Below are 23,933 nucleotides of genomic sequence, written 5' to 3'. Positions count from 1 at the left end.
GGATAACCTACCACAGCAGGTGAGGGGACATGTATACTGGTGACAGAGCGCGGTCGTATACTGTTGTACAACTGACATTATATACGGGTGGGGTAACCTACCACAGCAGGTGAGGGGACATGTATACTGGTGACAGAGAGTGGCCGTATACTGCTGTACAACGACGGGCCGTATACTGTTGTACAACTGACATTATATACCGTGGGATAACCTACCACAGCAGGCGAGGGGACATGTATGCTGGTAACAGAGCGCGGCCGTATACTGTTCGCCAACTGACATAGAAGTACACCATCTCTTAGTACATCCTGGACATTTTCAGGAAGTGTCACTTTCAACTTGGTCTCTATGGTCTGCAAAACAAGCGAATTTTTTTTGTTTTATTTGATATTATAACAGACAAATCATTGTTAATCCAAATAAGCTATGGACAAAATGTTTACAGTGATTCAGTTTCCAAATTGCAAATTTTGGGGTATTTTTGTGATTTTCCCGTAATAAAAGTTTTATGAAATGGGTTTTAACTTACATATTGATTTGACACGATGTACAACGTTATCTAATCATTGGTTCACACTTCGTCATTACAGGTTACGTTCGATGCATCGATATAATGATATTTAGTTATTATCCAGACCATATCAGTAGCATTGTGCAGAAGAATTACTGAATAAAATATTTATATGCCTCATCTTTTGATGAGATTTGTTTATTTATTAGGCCTATAGCATCGATCCAAACCTGTGTTCTGTGCACTTGAACACTCGTTGAGGCAGGTTGCGATCGCCATGATTGTTTACTAGACGCGTTGCATTGTGGGGGCATGTGTAATGAACGACAACTCTTTTTGTGTGTGCGCCATTTTCCAAAACAAACCCAAACAACTATACACATATGTCACGGTCATTTAAGACAGTCTATTGCTTCAGCAGTTCATCATCTATGATCAAACAACTAATACACTCATAGCAGGAACACAACGCATCTCGAGACGATAATGAATGTTAATTGAAACGATGACATTGTACATCGTAGTGCCAACCCATGCGTGTATGACCGATATCGGACCCAGAGTGACAAGTAGTAAATAATGAAGTGTATGCAAATGTTTTTATTTGTACATTTACAAAGAATAACAACCCATGTATTTCGTATTGATTCTTATATTTTAAATAATTTTTTTTTAAAATATATTTTTAATGCAAATAATGTAAACAATCATATAGCGCCCATTTTGAGTACCTACCTGATGATCTACATGTGTATAAGAGGGGCCAAAACCCAACTCCGCCTATACGAATACTCCGGTTATTTGCATATTTTGTCATGGAAAAAGGGCTATGCAAATTTAATAAGCGGGTTGCTCTTTACAATTTTTTGTGTTAGATTTAATTGAGCTTGTATATATATTGATAAAACCAGTCGATGAGCCATACTGACCTTTCGTAAATTCTCCATGACTTCCCCTTCCTCCCGCTGTTGTTCCATCTGCCGCCGGATTGTAAAATTTGGATCAGTGTCTTTGTAGCTGTCTATCACCTTCATTGTACTACTGGACATCACTGGAGATAAATCAAATGTGTCATTATAATACTGGACATCACTGGAGATAAACCAAATGTGTCATTATAATACTGGACATCACTGGAGATAAATCAAATGTGTCATTATAATACTGGACATCACTGGAGATAAATCAAATGTGTCATTATAATACTGGGCATCACTGGAGATAAATCAAATGTGTCATTATAATACTGGACATCACTGGAGATAAATCAAATGTCTCATTATAATACTGGACATCACTGGAGATAAATCAAATGTGTCATTATAATACTGGACATCACTGGAGATAAATCAAATGTGTCATTATAATACTGGACATCACTGGAGATAAACCAAATGTGTCATTATAATACTGGACATCACTGGAGATAAATCAAATGTGTTGTTATGACACTGGACATCACTGGAGATAAATCAAATGTGTCATTATAATACTGGACATCACTGGAGATAAACCAAATGTGTCATTATAATACTGGACATCACTGGAGATAAATCAAATGTCTCATTATAATACTGGACATCACTGGAGATAAATCAAATGTGTCATTATGATACTGGACATCACTGGAGATAAACCAAATGTGTCGTTATGATACTGGACATCACTGGAGATAAATCAAATGTGTCATTATAATACTGGGCATCACTGGAGATAAACCAAATGTGTCGTTATAATACTGGACATCACTGGAGATAAACCAAATGTGCCATTAATTCCGGTTATGGAACTAATATCGCCGAATCATTGTTTTTTTTCTTCATCCCAAATCTACATGGTCTTCCTACTTCACCTTATTTTTCTTTCTATATTTTAATATCAATCTAGATATCTACAGTCTACTACAACATGACATCTACTGTGTAGTTAATTCCATTACCAGCTACAACTTGTATATTACCTGCTCCCTGGCGCTTGGCAGACATGGAGGAATAATTGGTGCGGGGGGCAAGGATTTTCTTCTTATCTTCATCAGACGATGTACTACTTTGTCTCTGTTGATTGAATTATACATCAATAATTTATACCATCAATACACAAATAACAGTATTGTTCGTTAATTTAACAGAATCTGGTTATCAGGATCAGGTAATTAAGGAAACTATTTTAAAATGGCTGTGCTTAACTTTCAAAGAATGTAAATCTATTGCAAAATTTTTAAATCTTACATTATTAATTCAAAAGATAAAACATTGTTTATTATAACATTATAATGAAATATCCAGTTCCACCACTATACTGTTGTTAGCTTGTATAACATTGTATACATGACATTGTGTACATATGCAAATTTGTGTGTATTCACACCACCTGAGTCAATCCTTGCAACTTACATATATAATTAGAAGGTTCCAGGTAAGAACATTCTACACTATAATTTATAGTTGGGTAAGATTTTAACGAGTTTATTTTTAGTGAAATTCAAACCTAAAATTTTGACGCTAAAATATTCAACTCCACACTTGCTAAAACAAGACAATTCAGCAAATTACAGTCCCTTAACTGGATGTGAAATTATATGCCAAGAATGCATAGATCATGAATTTGTAATGAATATGGTGAACTCATACCTGAAGTATGAAGTTCTAGTGACAAGATAAAGCCTGAACAAACCTCTTCTTTGATGTAGGTCAAAGGTCAAAATGTATGTCAGATTGATATTCTTTTGATACATTACACATTGCCTCATCTAGGTGAGGCCATGCCCCAAGTACAAAGATTCAGTGTCAAGTAGTGCAAGAGATAGAGCCCAGACAAACTTGTTCTTAGGTGTAGGTCAAAGGTCAAAATGTAGGTCAGAGTGACCCACTTTTGACACAAGTCACACTGCCACATCCAGGTGAGCCCATGCCCCAAGTAGAAAGTTTCAGTGTCAAGTAGTGCAAGAGATAGAGCCCAGACAAACTTTTTCTTTGATGTAGGTCAAATGTCAATGAAGGTCAAAGTGACCTAATTTTGATACATGCCACACTTCCTAGCCTAAGTGAACCCATGCCCATGTATGAAGTTCCAGTGTCAAGCAATGTAGGAGATAGACAAAATTATGTGTAGAAGGAAAGTAGGACAGTAGGACAGAAAGACAGACAAATGGACGGACACAACACAAAACTATAGTCCCCTTTGATCCTGGTGGGGGACTAATAGCCAGCTATACGGTTACTCAGACACAGATTCCTCAGATTTCTGTAACAAGCTTGATTCAATTATCAGTTCTATCTCTACAATTTGATAGTAAGTCCTCCTGGAAAACATTTTTATACAAATAATCTCAAGGTTTTGTTTTTGTACCCTAAGCAATCTAGGTAAGCAAACTCTGCTTGTCAGGAGAAGTGAATGAGTGGCTTTGCTGGAACTTGTTTCAACACCATTTACTACATATGATCCCCGAATTACCTTGGAAACAAAGTTGTTAACAGCCTCTCTCTGAGTCTGTCGGAGTTTGTTAGGATCATCCGCCCTTGACTTGGCTCGCTGTGCCTCCTGGTGTTGGGAAGTTTTCAGTGCCTGGTGTTTCTGGCGGAACTCTTCCTCCTGTTTGTACACACAAACTCAGTTACAGCGGACAACATTTGTCACAAATTTAAACACCATCAACATCTGTTCCCAAACAAATTCATTGATATAATAAATGAAGAAAATGTTACGTACACAAAATTGAAACAAAATTAATACACAGTGACTCATGTATGTTTCATATTGGGGTATATATAAACACATATGGAACTAATACACATTGACTCGCGTATGTCTCATATTTTGTGGAACTAATACACATTGACTCGTGTATGTCTCATATTTTGGGTATCTATAAACATATGGTATAGAATTTGTAAGACAACACTTACAGCTGTGACATGGTTTTTCCTCACACTGTTTGTTGATGTATTTGGTAACGTTTTTGACATAGCTGTTTGACGACTGGATGTACTCGTCGTGGTTGCCGTCGTAGCTCGCCCATGACGCTCCAAACCTGCAGGGCCTTTTGTTGGATTTGTTGATGCAGCGACTCGATCCGATATTTTCCCTCGTCTCGCCACAGAACTTGGAATCTGCTTTGATTCACCTGCTTTGTTGACAGATGATGTTGATGAGGCAGGACTCGGGCCGGCAGATCCGACTGACGAGCGGGGACTAGGACTTGGTGACACGAGTGATGTTGACCCAGAGGGACTTCTTGGATTGGAGGGACCGCTGCAGGTCAAAAGTCACACATATAATTTAACTTCAGTTCACCAGATGGAAAGATCTTCATAACTATTTACAGTGAAACATGTTGGAACCAATCTGTGTGGGTTGAATTTGTGCCATTTTCAAACTTACGAATTCCTTGAATTTGAATTTGAATTTGTACTGATTACAATATACAGAACTCTGGTCTCCAACTAAATCCCGGTCATGTGGTAAAGGATATGTTTCACTGTACACTTGTATAATCTAACAGTGTAGGGTGTGATATATTGGCCATATAATGTCAGAATACACATTCTGTATTGGGTAGTTTGAAAAATAAGAATATCTCGGAAAAGACATGACTCCAGGGTTGAATTATGGTAGACAGGTTACATTGTTTCATTCTTAATGCAATATGGCTATAAACAACCATAGAATTAATATCATCATACAAATGGCATTAGTTTGTGACATATATGAAAAGATATGTGAAAGTGATTCAACTTAAAAGAAAATAATTGAAATTAAAATAAATCAAGAAATCAGTGAAATTAGATACAACAATGATATATTTGTATTGTATGCACAGTTGGGAGTATTTTATTTAATTATTCTATAAATAGTCAATACCCAGTAAAAGTACATTTTTTAGGTGGATGTAAACATTTTGTAAGGCCCATGGAAATCAACCCCTTCAAGTTGTTATATTTAATTGTTAAAAAGAAACATACTTATTTCAATCAAAATTTGAATTTCAAAATTTGAATTTTACAATAGCCGGGTGATTTTTTTGAGGGAGACTGTTTAATATTTTCTTTACCGATTAGTATTTCTGCTACCTGAACTTTACCACTAAACTAATTTTGTAGCAAATAAGTATATAAACCAAACGTAAATAATAAAACACAACAAAATAATTACTTCTTAACGTGATTTGAGCGACCGGGAGCAGTATTATGGGGTATGGATGACGGGGGGTGTTTAGGAGTACTGTCAGAGGCTGTCCTTCGGTAATGGGTGTTACTAGACGTCGTTTTCCGGTCTTCTTTAAAACTTTGTGATGTAAGGCCTGGTTTTCTGTAAGACACAATGTGCTATTTATAGACACCAGTTAGTGGTTGTTATGGTGACACGCTGGTCCGTGGTAACAAGGTGCCATGCCATGTGACAGCTATTGTTGTTATTTGTGAATATAAACAACTTGTACATCATTTCAAATTAGCTTTTTTTTCATATCAATGATGACCATCAGAGATAAAGTAACCATATATACATATTCAAAGACTTTGTATTGAATTTTATTTCAATAATTTTGAATTAACTTGAATCTCTAAGCTTGATTATTTATATAAATTCATATTTTTCATTCAATCTTCTCTGCAGAAAAACTGCATAATTCTGAAATAGCTCAACAAATACATGTAAGATAATCTTTTTTAAGATATTTAAATTAATTTGGAAAAGAAATCCATGAAATAACCTTGTACTTCTAAATAGGATTTGAATATTATAGTTCACTCAAAGAGTGATGCCAATCACCACTTAATTCTTTTATCAATATCCAAGGTACCCATGCAAACTCTACCTAATATTCCTGTTACATCACAGTACTTCTACAGTCTAGGTTTATAGTCAGAGGCAAACGACCACTATATTCAGTTTTAAAAGAAATCGCTCTTTCAAGGAAAGCTGACCACATTACCAGAATATTGTGCAGCACAACATAAGCACACAGAAATTTCCTTTGAAGTATCCGATGAAAGCCAGAAGCACATTATTTTTAAACAATCAGCGTCAACCATGAAAGCTTCACGAGGTCCATAACAAAGCCAGGTTTATAACGTCAAGGGGAAAATTAGAAAACCCATTGTGTTAGTAGGGTCAAGGGATTGTGGCATTATTTGTAATAGAAATCAAACTCACATAAAAGAAATTGAAAAAACAAACTCAGGAAAATCAGAAATAAATCAAAGACAGATCAACTTATAGATTAAATCAATATAGATATAAGGTGACTCATTTTGATCACAATGTCTTTTCTTTTTTTAAGAAGATTTTCCCTAATCATTAAGAAAATGTTTGACATCAGGGGAGACAACCCTGATTTATCTACTCCTCTGGTGTTGGCAAGCACAAACCGTACCCATAATGCATGCTATAGGTATCCGTTGGACTGCTGTCATAGCGATTCCCATATGAGTACCCAGTAGGCGAGTACCCCTTTGGTGAGTACCCTGTTGGTGAATACCCTGTGGGCGAGTACCCAGAGTGACTGGTCTGGGAGTCAGGAGCATGCCATGTGTTGTGTAGGTACCCGTAACTGGAACAAACAAAGGGAGACAAGCATGCAGAACATATCACCACCAGGTAGCAGCATAGTCAATGGAGATGGTGGAGTAGTGCCAGGTTGGAATGAAATCGCTCTGCTACACATGTGCAGATGTAGAATTAGAGATTAGTAAGTTAGTATGATTGTAAGATGTCCAGGTGTGGTTAGCCTTACAATGTTGGTGTTTTAACAGGGTACCTCAAGTCAACTATCTCTTATCAAAGACTAATAAGTATGGTACGTAAAGTTGACTATCTCTTATAAAAGACTAATAAGTATATGCTTGAAAAGAAAGTCCACTCTCAATCTTTTGAAGTTATCAGTCCTTTTTTTCAAAAAACTAAAAATCCTTTTCTACAATCTATCAGCGACTCTGCATCAGTCTCATCAAAAGAACAAAATGTCATCAAATTTCCTTCTAACCAAACCTGTACATGTATCATTTTCATATTTGTCATGCTTCAAGCAGCAAGCAAAAGCCAGTATTAAATATAATTAATCATTCAGATCAGAGAGTAATTGTTTTCAATAGTTCCAAACAATAAACAACCTTGTCTACCCTTACCCTTTGTACCATGAATATTCTCCCTTCATTTCCCACACATTTAATATCAATCGTATATCTGTTTACATGAGGACATCCAGAAACTGAGTATTATAACTTCCTGTTTTCTCAGTTACCATAAGATCTTAATATTCTATAACTTCCTGTTTTCTAGGTTACCATAAGATCTTAATATTTTATCACTTCTTGTTTTCTAGGTTACCATAAGATCTTAATATTCTATATTTTCCTGTTTTCTAGGTTACCATAAGATCTTAATATTCCATCACTTCCTGTTTTCTAGGTTACCATAAGATCTTAATATCTTATCACTTCCTGTTTTCTAGGTTACCATAAGATCTTAATATTCTATAACTTCTTGTTTTCTCGGTTACCATAAGATCTTAATATTTTATCACTTCTTGTTTTCTAGGTTACCATAAGATCTTAATATTCCATCACTTCCTGTTTTCTAGGTTACCATAAGATCTTAATATTCTATAACTTCCTGTTTTCTAGGTTACCATAAGATCTTAATATTTTATCACTTCCTGTTTTCTAGGTTACCATAAGATCTTAATATTCTATAACTTCCTGTTTTCTAGGTTACCATAAGATCTTAATATTCTATAACTTCCTATTTTCTAGGTTACCATAAGATCTTAATATTTTATCACTTCTTGTTTTCTAGGTTACCATAAGATCTTAATATTTTATCACTTCCTGTTTTCTAGGTTACCATAAGATCTTAATATTCTATAACTTCCTGTTTTCTAGGTTACCATAAGATCTTAATATTTTATCACTTCCTGTTTTCTAGGTTACCATAAGATCTTAATATTCTATAACTATCGTCTTTCTCGGTTACCATAAGATCTTAATATTCTATCTTTAATAACACAGTATAGTCATAAATGATCTTTAAGGTTCCATTCACTTTTACATGAGTACAACTATTCATTAAATCATTTCCAGAATTTACCCCCACACCCATAATTCATCACATTTCCAGCAACTTATGTGGTAAGCAATTAATATGAGATATATTTTTAAACAAACTTGATTTTTATAAGGCTTCTCAGAGCTGTTGAAAACAAACTGGTTGAACAGCTAGTCAAGACCTTTGAAAGTAGGATTCATTCCACATGATCATTTCAGACAGGCTGCAGCATCGGATCCTAACAAGCTTATGGGTCGAGATGAGAACGCTTGGTGTATACTATACAGGCAAATACACAATGCAATGAGATTGTAAGATATCTGCTACATTGTGGTTAAGATAAAGAAATATCAGATGTATCAAGGTTAAATTTCCCCCAGTCTATAAAGTAAACTTACCACTGAAATAACTGGTGCTCTCTTCGGAGTGTTTTCGTGTTAATGACTAACAATAAGAAGGGGACTATAGGAGACTAGTTTATGTATTAAGCATAGTTAATGTAGCATGCCCATTATGCACAATTTATTTCTGCAGGAAATGATTTGATATGTACAGGTAAAGGTAAAAATACTATAAGTGATTTCAGAGAAATTTTTCTAATGTCTTTTTTTCCCCTTTTTCTAGCGAGGAGCCTGTCTGAAATAATTCATGAGAGTCCATCTGAAAAAAAAATCAAACAGTATAAATTTTATTATGAGAGTTTTTTCTGAATACATAAATTAAGGAGTACTTTCTACATTTGCCTTAAAACTTCACCATTAATTAATCACAACTAGACATCCTCTAATGAAATAATTTTTACACTAATCTTACAGAATAACAAATTCACAAAAGCCTCTCCATAATGCCTGTCTGAATTAACAGCCAATATAATTTGTTTCAAATTAAAGCCGTTTCTGAAAAATAGGTAGATATTTACTATCTTGATCATTATATTATCTCACATTATAATAATAGGTACATATTTTTTTTATTTATTTATTTTTGTTGTTGTTGATAATTTTCATTTCAAAATATTCTATTAACTCCTAGTACTAAGGGAATTGGATGAGACAAAGCCTGGTATACCAGTCCTCTCCATATGCCTATAGTTGGCAAGTTTTAATAACATATACTTAATAAGACCAAAGTTCTTTTCTTACTTTGCCAAAACCGAAGTGAACAAAGTTATTTTCATTATATATTCCATACACAAATGTCCCAAAATTTGGGTTATCTTTCTGCTTTCAGATTTTTATTAAGGAACCATCATCACCTATCTTCAGTAAAATCACCAAACTCTATAATAGTACACTCAGTGACTCGGGCCTTAACGACTCCATCAATGCTACACCTCTACATTAAATTTCAAATGTCTTAAAGGATTCATAACATTTAATGTTTTGTCCAAGTAAGCTACCAACACTTTACTATTATACATCACTAAAATTAAACAAGAATGTCTCCATTCCCATTTTGACAAAGGTAAAGTAACTCAAAGCCTAAATTTAGTCCCAACAAATATCGGAAATTTATTTCAAACAACTAATTTATCCATTTAACTCCCTAATTTCAGAGTGATTTCTAAATAGAACATCTATACATAACTTGACAATACATACAGCTTGTATTGAGTGAGAACATGAGCTAAATAAAAAGTCTAAATGAATCAAGTGGACAGAAAGGACGAATACTACAATATCGTCCAGCTATTTCAAGGCATTGATATAAGAATTGGAAATCTGACTGATCAACCTTTTGTTCAAATGCATTGACCAACAAAACTTAGAATGTATCCACACCAATTTACAACCTGTTTCCCAGTCAGATTAAGTGTGTTAGTAGTGACCAAGTAAGCATGCAAGGGGAGGTAAGCGGGGATCACCAAGGTAAACAAGGCAGAAATAAACATCATGAGGATGCAGACAAACCGTCCATTTTAGTACAAAGTACCTTAACACATTATCGGTAGTGGTTCTGCGTGGCTTCAAGTTCCTTGCATGAATAAAACAAATACAAACTTTGTATGTGTGTTGTGAAAAAAATAAACGTAATATACTCATAGGTTATCAGGTATGATACACAAACTTAATACAAAGTGATGCAAAGTATAACACAGGCTTATTATAAAGGTTACATCGGACAGAAATGATCTTATAATGTAGCTATAAATAAACATATTTACATCAAGTAATATTGATATACATTTACAAAAGAGTTACTTAAATTTCATAAAATGAAATTCATTAAGAACCAAACAAGTTTCTTGTGACAGGAAAATTGATTAAAATATCCAAACTAATTTCACAGGCAATTACTTGACTGCAATACTTGTGAAAATATTAACAAGCAACTGAATCTTTAACGGGGTTAGTTTCTGAAATTGTTGCAAAAATGATGCATCGTATACAAATGACAGTTTCAAGGTAAACAAAATCAGGGTAATACACAGCAAAGAAATCAACGATCGTACTAAAACATCCCCTACCTGACAGAAATCAGCCTTTAACTTCAGCAAAACAAGTCAGTCACAAGTTACAATGTATTACATCATATCTAGAAGAAATCCTCAAAAGACTTCTTTCATTCCTATCCAACCTGATATAAGCTTACGTAACGTTACTCTGAATTTTTTAAACGAATCTTTTAGTTTGATGTGCATAAATGGAAACTGCTGCAATGATCTGAATACCCCAAGGCATTTCAATAAATTATTTTTTACGGAGACAGATTAATATAATTACATCTTAATTGTTTCTGAATCCCGACTATTTACATTAATTTTATTGTACTGCTTGTTACTTGTATTGATTTATCAATAAAATAACGCTTAAACTAATACATTATTTCTGTTACATTTTATTAGCAGTTGACAAATATCTCTTATTCTTCTATCTAAGCCAACATCATTAGAATTAAGCATTGATGGTTTGAATTATGAAAAACATTATTATTTCAATGAGATATTTTAGTTCAGATCAATTTGTAAAACAAATAAAAAACGACTGACAGCAATGTGTTTTAACTGTACAGGTAGCTGATTTCAATCAGATAGGGAATTTATTATTAAAATCAAACTTTTAGGGGGAGATAACTCAGTGCCATGCAGTCATGGAAAGCAGGTGGTAATTACACCTGTGTTGGTTGCAACAAGATGCTGCACACACACCCACACACCTATAACCTAGGTAACTGCTATATACACCTCATCATTTAAAGATTTTTAAAGATTTTCCAACTATAAAACAGAATTTCAATTTTTTTTTTTTCATTCTTAAAATAACTTTTTCTTCAATAAATCACTTACCTTCAAAAGAAATTTAAGTTCAACCAATCAGAGATGAATGATCACTTTAACATTTTATGGTAGTAAATGAATATCTTTCTAATGCATGAATGAAATACTATACTCTTTTTTAAATTTGTTTGAATTAAAAACATGAAAATAAGTTTCAAATTATTTCTAATATTTTATTGAAAAATAACTTTGAATGGATTTCTCTCATTTCTTCATACTAATAGAACAGAACAGAAAATATGATTAAGAAATAATTGCATTCATATATAAAAAACATAAGATTGAGAACTATTAATCGTCCCAAATTTCACAAAACATGATAATAGGGAGCACCAGGGTGGATATAGAGAACATACTTGTTTTCCACTTTGTATTGCGACTCTTCATGTTGTTTATGCTCCTCCCTTTGCCGTGCTTCTTCCCTCTGTCTTTGATCTTCCCGTAACCTTGCCTCCTCCTGTAGTCTTTGTTCCTCCTGTATGCGACACTCTTCTTGTATTCGGGCCTCCTCCCTCTTTCTTGCTTCATCTTGTCTCTGAGCCTCTAACCTAAAGGCCAGAAGTCAAAACTTAAATATCACCACATAAATCTGTCATTGGAAGAACACAACTTCATTCATTATCTAAAGTTCATGATTCTGTCCTATTGTGAGAAGGTTGATCAAAATCTCTCAAGGAATGAAGCCACTAGTGTGCTGACAAACTATGGCATTACATACATATGTAGGTATAAAGATGGTCGGAGAGGAAACCTATAGCTGTCAGTTTATACCTTGCATCTTCCTGAGCCCTCATTTCCTCACGCTGCCGGTCCAGCAGTGCTCTTTGCTCCTCCTGCAGCTTGATTGCAGCACGTCTGCGCTGCTCCTTCTCGTCCTCCTGTTCCTGCTGCATTCTAAGCTGCTCCGCCATCTTCTTCCTTCGTTCATAGTCTGACTTCTGACGCTGCAATTCCTGGAAAACACAACAGTTTTGGTATTGTATGATGTTACCCCCATACAACACACAATAAGCTAGGCTAGACACACATGGTGTTCGTAGAGTGACAATACTTATATATCATATAAAACATAAGAAAAACTTCAGGAAAAGAAATTCTGATATATGTTTAACTTTGATTTTTTTCAATTTATAAACTATCACTAAACTGTAAAATGTCACTGATTTTGATGTAACATTACTCTGTTACTGAAATATTTAACAATTTTTTTTTCTTCTTGGTTTTTTTTCCTCTATGTGTGATTTAGTGATATTTTGACCGATATATTGAGAAGGAAATATGTATAACAAGCACTATTTACATACCAATAGATAAACAAAATCTCGAAAATTTTTTTGGATTTATCTTTATAAAAAAAAGTTTTATTTTCACTACAGTGCTTTAAGAGAAATTCTTGATACTTAGAAGTCCTTAATTAAGTTATAAATTCAGAGAAGTTTTCGGCGGCTTACAACTTTCTTCTTCTTTTACCTGTGATAATCTGGGCTCCGGAAAGTTAACCTACCAAACAGTGTTTTATCATCCCATTTCTACAGAAATTCTTTGTGCAGAGCAGTTTTTACCAGCTTTTACATTGAATAAAAGTTTATTATAATTGTAGTATCTTTGCTTGTTTGCTGAATTTAGATTTAGGAAAACTTGTTGGAGTATTATACAAGTTTATAAATCATATTCTATACTACTATTTTTTCAAATTATCCTCAATATTTCGATTTACTTAACCATTTTTACTATGTAATGTAACTTTGTGTACTTCATTTTTTTTATTATATTTCTTCAACAGAAAGAAGGAACATTAAGGTGCTTTGGTGTAAGTCAGAGGTAGTGTAACAAATGTGCTTAACATGGCCACGCTTTGATGTGATTCTGGTGCAAAAGCGAAGAAAATAATCAAATGAAAAATAGATTTAGAAATTGGGGAAGAGAGCGGAGGAAAGAATGCCTAACGGACAATGTGTTAGATTGTATCTGATTTTTCCTCTGTTTATCATACATTATAGTAATTAGGCCGTAGATTCTAAATGTAAAACTCTTCCATGTGTTGACATTAATATCTAAGCCAATATAATTGGCCACAATAATTTAGAGTAAAATCATTCTGATTGCTAATTTGGAGTCATTTTGAGATAATTTCACAAAATATCTCTGTCAATCCAACACCCCACCCCTTCTTTCTGTGACTTTCATTTTAGTAATCCTGTCAGAACATTTTCAGAGAAAACACTTCAACTGATAAGTATTGCTTTGGAAAAGATATGTGACTATTTAAAGTAGACTTGAAACTTGATTCTAAACAATAAAAAAAAAATAAAGATACCTAAACAAGAGGAATATTATTTAAACTTTGTATAAGACTAGATCTACCTAAGCATAAAAATCCTTAATATCCTTCAAATCCTGTATATAATTCACCTGAAGTGTTACAAAACTTATAACCAACTAAAGACAAATGAAATAGAACTTCTAGTTAGATAGGACATCAAAAATTCTATCTAAAATGGGGAAAAAATTCAAACCATGCCATTCTTTGGGAGGAAAAAACTTCCAAGAAACTGCTGCACAATGAAATATGAAATATCGAGGGTATGAAGGAGGAAGGACTTGTTAAGGGGGTGGTCAATACTGTTAAGTAGGAGAAGCCAGAATAATAAGTGGGCGTGGCAGATAATTAGTTAGTAGAGACAACATGGATATTTATAAAGACAAGAAAAGTCATGCATTGGAAAAGTCTCCAGAAGAAACCAAAAAACAAACTTAAAAAGATAGCGTTTCAGGAACATGGAATGACAGATGAAATCAAAATACACAAAAATAAATGTAAGTTTGTGCTCAGTGGAAAGATGTGGTAATAAAGTGTAATAAATTGTGTAATTTCCCCTGAAGCATAGAATAAGATTGATAAGGATAATAGTTTAATATTTTGCAAGACTGATTCTTGTTTCAATCAGTCAGAAAATATTTCGTAAAAAAAAAAATTGGCAAAAATTGGCAAAAATTGGCAAAAATTTACATGATATTTGGGTTCAGAAGATATTTTAAAGTATTTTCATATTTGGTAAAAGGAAATATTTTTCAAGTACTTACATGATATTCAGGTAAAGGAAAAAAGTTAAAGTATTAACATGATATTTGGTAAAGGGTAATATTTTTTAAGAACTTACATCATATTTGGGTACAGGAGATATTTTGAAGTATTTACATGATATTTGGGCAAAGGAGACATTTTCAAAGTATTGACATGATAACTGGGTAAAGGAGCTTTTTTTTCAAGTATTTACATGATATTTGGGTAAAAGGAAATATTTCAAAAGTATTTACATGATATCTGGGTAAAGGAGCTATTTTTCAAGTACTTACATCATATTTGGGTACAGGGGATATTTTTGAAGTATTTACATGACATTTGGGTAAAGGAAATGTACATTTTGTATTCGAGTGTACACAGTCTACTTTAGCAATTACACAAACCTGAATTATATATGTTAATCACAGGAAATTCCTGGCTAGTGACAGTCACTGGAGACCTATGAGAATAATTGATGTATGCCAGTAGGTGTTTACAGTTAAGAACTGAAGCTGTCTCTACATAAGAGCTGTCACATTGCCATCCTAATAGATTCTTGTAAAAGTAATGGCCTCCAGCCTAAAAGCATTTTCAGGAAACTTTATTTTTCACATGCAATAAAATTGTGCTGACTCATCATTGTTTCCAATAACCCGAGTGATACTCTGTGATGCCACGTGACATGTATTGTACAGTGTATGTGAAATTCTAAAAGTGCTCACATCATCTGTGAAGTGCATTATTTTTCATTTCATATTGTCCCTTTTTCTTTGGTTCTGAAAAAAAAATCCCCTTTTATCTTTACTGTAATTGTTCTATCAACCCCGGATGTTCTTCAAATTGTAGTGAGTATATCAGACAGTGTTGGTCATACATAGACTTTCTGTAGGCCTACATATGCCCTATCGGTGTCACATAACAACCAATTATATTTGTAATGGAGGAATTTTAGAGGCTAGATTACACAATCTTGTGTCAGGTTGCTATGATGTTTAGCATGATAACTTCCTATATAAAGGTCACATGAAATGACTTTGAATGTTTTGTGTTCTATATATGGTGGTTTACACTAACATCTGTATAAACTAAACTGGTTTTATAATATGTAATGATTCCTGATAAAAAAAATAACATTTTGTTTTCCTTTGTGAAGAAAATACATAAGAAATACCACACTACCAAGTGTCTTTTTTACATATTGCATTCAAACAATCTGAAAAATCATTATTTAAACTTTTAAATATTACCACATTGGATATCTTAGTGATGATAACTTACCTGATGGAAATATTCAATTTTAAAGACTAATAACAATCTACAATATTTCCTTTTCATTTCAGTTTTTTTTTTCTTTTTAGTATTTGATAGTATGTCCTCATGCCAATTAAACTGATGCAAAAATCTTTGTGGAGACTCATATTTGCATATGTTCTTTAATGGGATTAAGTCTTTTCAATTAAAATGTCTGTATTTATCATTTCAGCCCAATAGCTGATCCACACTGGGTCTTCGCCTGTAACACTTCTAATGGACAGCTGTCTTAGGCTATATTGATATACCGTATTTGACCTAATAAGGGCGCAGGGCGCGGGTAATTGACAGTGGGGGCGCCCTTTTTAAGATTAGTTATTCTGAAGTTTTATGAAACAGACTATACCTTATAGCAGAATACCCAAGGTTGTGGAAACGGTAAAATATTCAGTCATAAAAATATTCCAGATGAAGATATCTATTCATTATCATATATTAAGCTTAAACATCACTTGAATACTCCTGTAAACTTGTAAACCATGCCAGCTGATCTTTTGACCAGAGAATGTGTGTTCCACCATTTATGTTCAAATGGAACTCTTTTGTGTTCTATTTATAGAAACAGGTGATTTCCCAGATCATATCAGACATCGTTTTCTTTGACCTAATAATTGATTTACAATGTCTTTTACTAGCTTTCTGTTCTGAACAAAAGTTATTTATCAACAAGAATGAAGTCTTTACTTTATCTTCAAATAAAGATGGTAAGTTATTATTTGTATGTGTGTTTAGTTTTGGGTGCTCTTTGCACTGACATGCAATCTGTACAACACAACGGTTCCACGTATCTACCATTCTGAACAACTTGTCACAAAAAACACTGCTTTTCTCCTCTCAGATGTAAACAATTCATTCTATAACAATGCTTTACAGGCATGAGGGGTATAGATTATTATGACTATGTAAATCTATATTTCTTGTTCGTTTTTTTGCCAGCTTGGTTAATATTGTGAGTTAGAATTACAGTCGATTCTTATGCTGTTTTTGAATTACTGTAAGCTACATATCCCAGTCCCTTCGAATTCCACGAAGAATTCCTCAAAATTTATAAATATCACTTTAAATAAAAAATAATCATATATAATGTCTGGACCATGTCTCACACAGTGCTAAAAGGTGATATTGACCATTAATGTTATTTCTGAGTTAAATGTTAATAAATTCAAATTAACAAATTAAATCTGTCTAGATCAAAGATGTCCAAACACAACTAAAAAGTACGGACATGTATAAACTTTCGACACACAAACTACCCTGGTGTATCAACAAAGATTTATTTGTTTTATACCTACACTAGGCATGACAAATCTAAGAAACAAAATGAGAGCTTTACTATTTAAGAACTAAATATGATGCCTACACTAAGCACACTATCTCCACACACTAAGTTTCCTACTGAATAAGAAGGCTAGGGTACTGACCCTGGAGAACTGGTCGTCAAAGCCCGGTACTTGGATAGCGACCGGCGTGTCGGGGGTCAACTGTGGACTGCTGGACTGGTAGCCATCCGGGCTACGTGGGGGAGGGGCCTGTGAATACATTGGATGCTGGTTATACTGCGGGGTAGGAGTTTTGGGGGTAAGGGCGGGGGACTTGGGTGGTATGTCAGCTTGTGGGACCAGTGTAATTGGGGGAGGATGGTGTCTCGGTTCGTGCGGAGGCGGCCGATGACGATAGTCCAAATCTCTCACATGACGTTGTTCTCGGACCATCTCCGCCGTTTTCAGCGAGAGATGAGTTGCGTCCTCCATGTGGCTGATGTCTCCATTTGTCTGCTGTTTGTTTCCAGCCCCGATGGAAAGATGGTCCATTCATTGAGTGGTGGAAGACCAGAGAAGGAATACAGAAAGAAAAAAAAGGCATGCAACAGTTAGACAAACATCCAGACAACAGGTCTGTACAACAGCAACACAGCACCATCAACAAGCATCACACCATCACTTCTAAAAAACAGTTCAAATATCTTTAAACTATTAACTTTCAACTTATAATGTAATTGGTATTAGACCTGTATGAAAAGAATTTCTTTGATTTTCTTTCATCTGTACAATATTTCAATCCAAAACTTTTAATATAACTTTAACAAATTTTGGGTAATCATTATGCTAAAATACAAAAGAGCTTTTTCCTCAATCTTCATTACATTTTCAAAGCATATGATCTACCCAGATCAAAATTGATCATCTAGTCAACAGAATACTTGTCTTGCAGATGCTGCGTTGCCATGGTGACAGAGGAACATGCATCTACCTCCTTCAGATTCTTAATACATATAGTGGAATAATTATTGTTTACAAAATGCACACGTTAAAGGAGAAATTTCTGTACATATATAACATACACCTGCCACATGCCAAACAAGATACCATCCGTGAATAAGTCCAAAACTTTGATTTTACGTGAAACTACCTCTCGTTGGTTCCTAACATGTGTTACCATGACAACCAGACTGTGGAATATGTAACCTAACCGCAAATTTGATGGAAATCATCAGAAAAAAATTATTACTCAGTACCTAACACTTGTGGTTACAATATAGGTTCGTCGTTTTCTACCGAATATCAAGAGCAATATGCTATAATTTTGATTGTAAATTTGAAATTTGTTGTTACAAGATATGTGAAGTGATATATATCTAAACCAAATGCCATGTCACATTTCTCAAAAACAAAATACAATCATGGCAACAAAAATGTTATTTTGAAAAAAAAAAAAAAAAAATCCCAAATCATAATGCAGTTCTAGATATATTCCCTAACTGCATGCATGAATCAGTCTCTAACTGTATAACCATAATTTTTTCTTAGAAAAACAAAATCCAAAATTCCCCAATAATATATAAAAAAAAAAAGATTTTGTCTCCATCTCATTAGCTTTACACTATCTGCCCAGTTTGTTTGTCTCCTCCTCATTAATTGTATGATATCTTTGTCTCTGCCCAATGTATCTGCCCAGTTTGTCTCCTCCTCATTAATTGTATAATATCTTTGTCTCTGCCCCATTATCTCCACATTCTGTTTGTACATGGTGTGTGTGGTAACTATGACGTTACAGCAGTAAGCAATAGCCACTTATTAGTTCATGTTATTTACATCAAAAGCGCAGGGAAGGCTTAAGTTGTGATCTCGCCTGGTTCTATGCTGCAATCACACCAGAAATGTGCAGTGTCTACTGAAATCCATGTGTCATTCATATCTCAATAAACACAAATGTAGAATTGGAATTTGGAATAGTTATGTTTAGATGAAAATAACTTGATTCACAAGTATGTATTTGCAGAAAGTAACTATCTAAATACTTTGGAGCTGAAGCATTTGCAAGTTAAAAACAAAACAATCATTTCATTTTTCCGAAAATATTTGAAACTGTAACTTTTAAATATTCATTTTCAATGAAATGGTTACCATAATCTGGCATGGGCAGATGAGTTAATCAAACAAAATGAAAATGTTTATGTTCTATAAAGGATATTTCTAAAATAACATATAGATAATCTATCATTAATTCCAACAAACCTCATAGAAAGATGATATAGTGAGGACAGGTATTTATAAATTGTAGGACTAAAACATCTCCTATCAGAGGTGTACAATTCCTCAGTTATGGGTTTACTGCCGACATGACTCTCTTTTCCAATTCCATTCGACTGACACTCTGGTTTAACAGATTTTGGAGTCAGGGCTCATGGACTTTTTTTACCATATATATACTCCAGAGTATTGGTGAGGCCAACAGATTTGTCCAAATTTGGCTACAGTCAAACGATTTAAATTGAAATTGTACACCCCTGCATGTATATCATACTGAATATACTCAATAAATTTATGCTCATTTCATTAATATTCTACATGAAACAAAAATTATATCAAAGTTAACTATCATTTAGACTAGCCTAGAACTGAATATTCAAAATGAAAATAACACATTCTATACATAACTATATATATATATTTATATATAATTCCAATACCTGTAGGGATAAAAAGTTATTCATAGCAAATATATAAAGCCTATCACCAGTTCAAATAAATACTTAATGATGGATAGAACGGAAAACAAGAATACTTTAATATAGAAATAAATAATCATCTAGCTACACACCGAGGTAAAGATTAACAAAATCTGTTTGTAAATGATTAACAGAAAGTGGGCATGATCACTGAAAGTTGAAACAAACACTTGAAAAGTAAGTGACATTAAGCCTATCTATTAACATAAATCAGGCATTATAAAGATAAAGCCATATTAATAACTATCAGATGTTAACTTCTGTAATTATTTTTGAGCATAATGTGGTAAGACAAATTTTCATAGGTATACTGCAAATTTTTGCGAATTATCCGTAAATAACATATAACTACTCGCATGTATGGGTCAATCCATCAACCACAGAGAAATCTCCGAGTCACAACTCGATGGTGAAGCACACTTCTAATGAGTTGTAATAAGTATCTCATTTATATCTGAACATCTCATGTCTTCAACATGGATCATTATAATGACAGATTTAGATACTTACAAACTTCCATACTTAAGAACTGATATATATAATGTTTACAATATCAGTTTTACTATTAAGATTATATTATAATTAACTTCCCTTTGTCACTTTAGAACATATCTTCATCTAAATTTATAACACTAAATATCTTCCAATGTTTTTCAAAAATGTTTCACCAAATTTAAGATTTTTGAAAATATTTTACCATATTTTCTACAAGTACTTAATTTGATGGCTGAAATCTTAGAAAAGGCCTCATAATCATAACATACAGCAGTAAACGTATGCTTTTAATTTTGAATTTAAGTTTCAAAATCAAAACATCACAAAAATAGACAAAACAATATTTTTTTTAGAATAACATGGGTTTATCGACCTAAAAGATTGCTTTAAATCCAAATATGAAATTTCAAAAAATATTTTACAAGTGTTTCAGTATTCAACAGTGAGAGACCAGAACACAGAACATTGTCCTAAGCTATAGGTGTACAGAACAGCAAGTTCACGTCTAAAAAAAACAGGGGAGAGAGGATTATGTGACGGGTGCGAACTCCGCCTACCTCTGATGTCGACCAACCACATTTCTCTATACTGTCAGTCGTGCTGTAGCCAGAGTCACTGCTAAGGACTGTGTGTCGTTTCCATGCTTTACTTTCAGGAGATTCCATCATGTTACGGAATTCCTCAGATGATCTGAAATTAACAAATATCACTGACATCTGATAATCAATGATTGGTCTGGACAGTCAAAAATATTATATCTTGTTTCATATTGGCTAAACATATCCCTGGTAAAGCTGATAAAGTAAGCTCACCACTATACTAAAGTATTCATCAGAACATCTACTTACAAGGCTACCTCTGGGTACAATAGTCTCACACTGTCACTAAACCTTCTACTAAAGTGCATCAAACCTGTACATGGTCAGAACCCTATATTTTTGATGTATAATTGTTGACAATGACAATGGTTCACTGATTCATACATAAATCATTAACATGTGACATTTTTCAATTTGCACCAAGCCCTACCAAGCTTTTACTATGAATTTTCAAATATAGCTAATATGTACAAAATTCTCTTTTGTGACACATCTAAGACATTTTCTGATATTTTATAATGATTAATGCTCGTGTCAGAACTCAAGTGAACTACTTATCGTGATGAAGTGTAACCAGTACAACTAGTGACTGCCAAATGTTTCAAAGTCATGTGATCTACTATACAGTTATAGCCTTTTGATGAAGTCAATACATGGTTTTATTAACCAGAAAAAAATTACTACCCAAAGCTGTTCTGGGTAGATAAAACCTGTATCTGCTGCAATCCAATGCCTACAATAGTTTTTAAACCATCGGTTATATTTTCCTGTTTTTAAAATGGCAGAAAAATTCATGAAGCATGGTAGGAAAAACTATATCAATATTTACCATTTTAACATTGAAACATTCTAACATTGTATATCCTTCTGTTGCCTAGTATAAAATACATGACACAAAAATGCATTGTTTATAATCCATTAAATTGATTTTATTTTTTGACAATTATAGTTTATTGCAAGATTCTGAACACTGTTCTGTATAAGTAGGGAGAGGAAGGGCACATACATGGACTGTTGTGGCGGTAGAGATTTCCTCAGGCGTTTCATTTCCGCATCGTTCATTACACCTCTCTTTCTCTCCTCCCGGATAGCCTCAATCTGGAGGAACTTCATGATGTGTTGTTTGCCTTTTGTACACACCTGTCGTATAAAATTTTAACATAAATACACCATAAATACCAGATAAAACACTTGCGTTACACAGGTTATCACAGACCAAATATATACAGAGTACAAAGACAATATCATCCCTTTGTTTTATCAATGAGAAAAGTATATTTTTCTCATTATGAGGGTTGTAAAGACTCTCTAAAGAATTAACTTCTCTATTTTCCATCTATAGGAAACGTAGACAAAATGTTTTGTTTTCCGAGAGATTTTTTTTTTTTTTTTTTTTAATATATAGTAAAATAAGTTTGACATGAGTGGTAAAGAATCAACACTTCATTATATCATCCATGTGAAATTCTGACTGAAATGTTGTTTCGTTTACGGCTGTGACAGACAGAAAGGACTCTATTATACATTGACTGGTAAAGACTACAGAGATACTCCCCAGTCATTCATAAGAAACACAAGACTTACATGGGCTGGTGGCTGGGTTAAGGGGTTATTGTCTAGGCAGATCTCTTCTAAGGTTTCTATTTTTCGAAATAATGTTGGTATCTTTGAGATTTTGTTACTTGAAAAGTCCAGCTTTCGTAGATTTAATTTACATATTTCTGAAACGACAGAAAGTCAAAATTGCATTGTATATAAATATTAATAAAGAGTTTTGATAATATATACATTGAACACAAAGAAAATAAACTTAATTTGTACACATGAAAATAATATATGTTACTTCCATTACAAATGAAATATTACAACTAGCATTTATGACATTTAAGATATAATTTCAGTTTCAAGATACTATAAGCCAATTGGCAAACACAGGTTTACAATATGTAAATCTATACTTCCAAAATCAAGATTGATGCTTGACTAGACATACAAACCACCTACCTATTGGTAACTCGATTAAAAGGTTGCGTCGTACATTAAGGGAGCGGAGAGATTTGAGGTCTCCAATCTGGTTAGGAAGGTGCGAAATCTCATTACAGCTCACATCCTGAAAAGACAAAATATATGTTTACATTTCATAATCAATCAAAAAAGGAAGACAAATTTGGAAAGTCCTTGATTGAAAATGGCCAAAAAAACACTTCACAGCAAGCACACAAATACAGGGTCGGTAGGGCCGTAATACAGGTATTTTTCCTTTAGGCTTTTTAAGTTTTTCTTCCATTTTTAAGGATTATGAAATGTATGCATCATTAAATGATGGCTGTTAATTGTACAATCCAAACCTCCGGCACCTGAGGCAATAAGATCTTATAATATCACAGTTAAATAATCAATATCTGTCTAGTAGAATTCATCAATATGTTTGTATGGGATATGACCTCAGTGTTTTTATTTTTAAAGGCGATATGTCATCAAACAAGTAGATTTATATTTATTTCAGAGTATCTGAAAATCAATTCTAATCACAAGAGACTAGAAAAGGGATTAACAGAGCCGGTGCCTAGAGTGACACATGGTCCTGGTCAGCCAGCTCATTTACATACCGTAATATCATTATG

The 23,933-nt window shown here is 33.6% G+C and overlaps 1 protein-coding gene across 7 annotated transcripts in view; it reads right to left on the bottom strand.

Annotated features, from left to right (window-relative positions):
* Positions 1–23,933, bottom strand: part of LOC117342358 (leucine-rich repeat and calponin homology domain-containing protein 2-like) — a 98,313-nt gene that overhangs the window by 17,677 nt on the left and 56,703 nt on the right. Inside the window, exons 4-17 of one of the 7 annotated variants that reach the window (XM_033904504.1) lie at positions 23,314–23,419; positions 22,894–23,030; positions 22,316–22,449; positions 21,268–21,400; positions 17,628–17,981; positions 12,603–12,784; positions 12,188–12,379; positions 10,487–10,528; positions 5,663–5,818; positions 4,417–4,762; positions 3,965–4,102; positions 2,472–2,565; positions 1,441–1,562; positions 216–353 (exon numbers count right to left, since the gene is read on the bottom strand). In XM_033904504.1, coding sequence (XP_033760395.1) covers positions 216–353; positions 1,441–1,562; positions 2,472–2,565; positions 3,965–4,102; positions 4,417–4,762; positions 5,663–5,818; positions 10,487–10,528; positions 12,188–12,379; positions 12,603–12,784; positions 17,628–17,981; positions 21,268–21,400; positions 22,316–22,449; positions 22,894–23,030; positions 23,314–23,419 — 2,274 coding nt within the window. Of the gene's footprint in view, positions 1–215; positions 354–1,440; positions 1,563–2,471; positions 2,566–3,964; positions 4,103–4,416; positions 4,763–5,662; positions 5,819–6,884; positions 7,062–10,486; positions 10,529–12,187; positions 12,380–12,602; positions 12,785–17,627; positions 17,982–21,267; positions 21,401–22,315; positions 22,450–22,893; positions 23,031–23,313; positions 23,420–23,933 lie in introns of all 7 variants that reach the window. The other 6 variants (XM_033904502.1, XM_033904503.1, XM_033904507.1 and 3 more) reach the window with 6 other exon arrangements.

The sequence above is a fragment of the Pecten maximus genome, chromosome 14, assembly GCF_902652985.1.
Source record: "Pecten maximus chromosome 14, xPecMax1.1, whole genome shotgun sequence".
NCBI classification, from domain to species: domain Eukaryota; kingdom Metazoa; phylum Mollusca; class Bivalvia; order Pectinida; family Pectinidae; genus Pecten; species Pecten maximus.
This window is presented reverse-complemented; position numbering and strand designations above follow the sequence as displayed.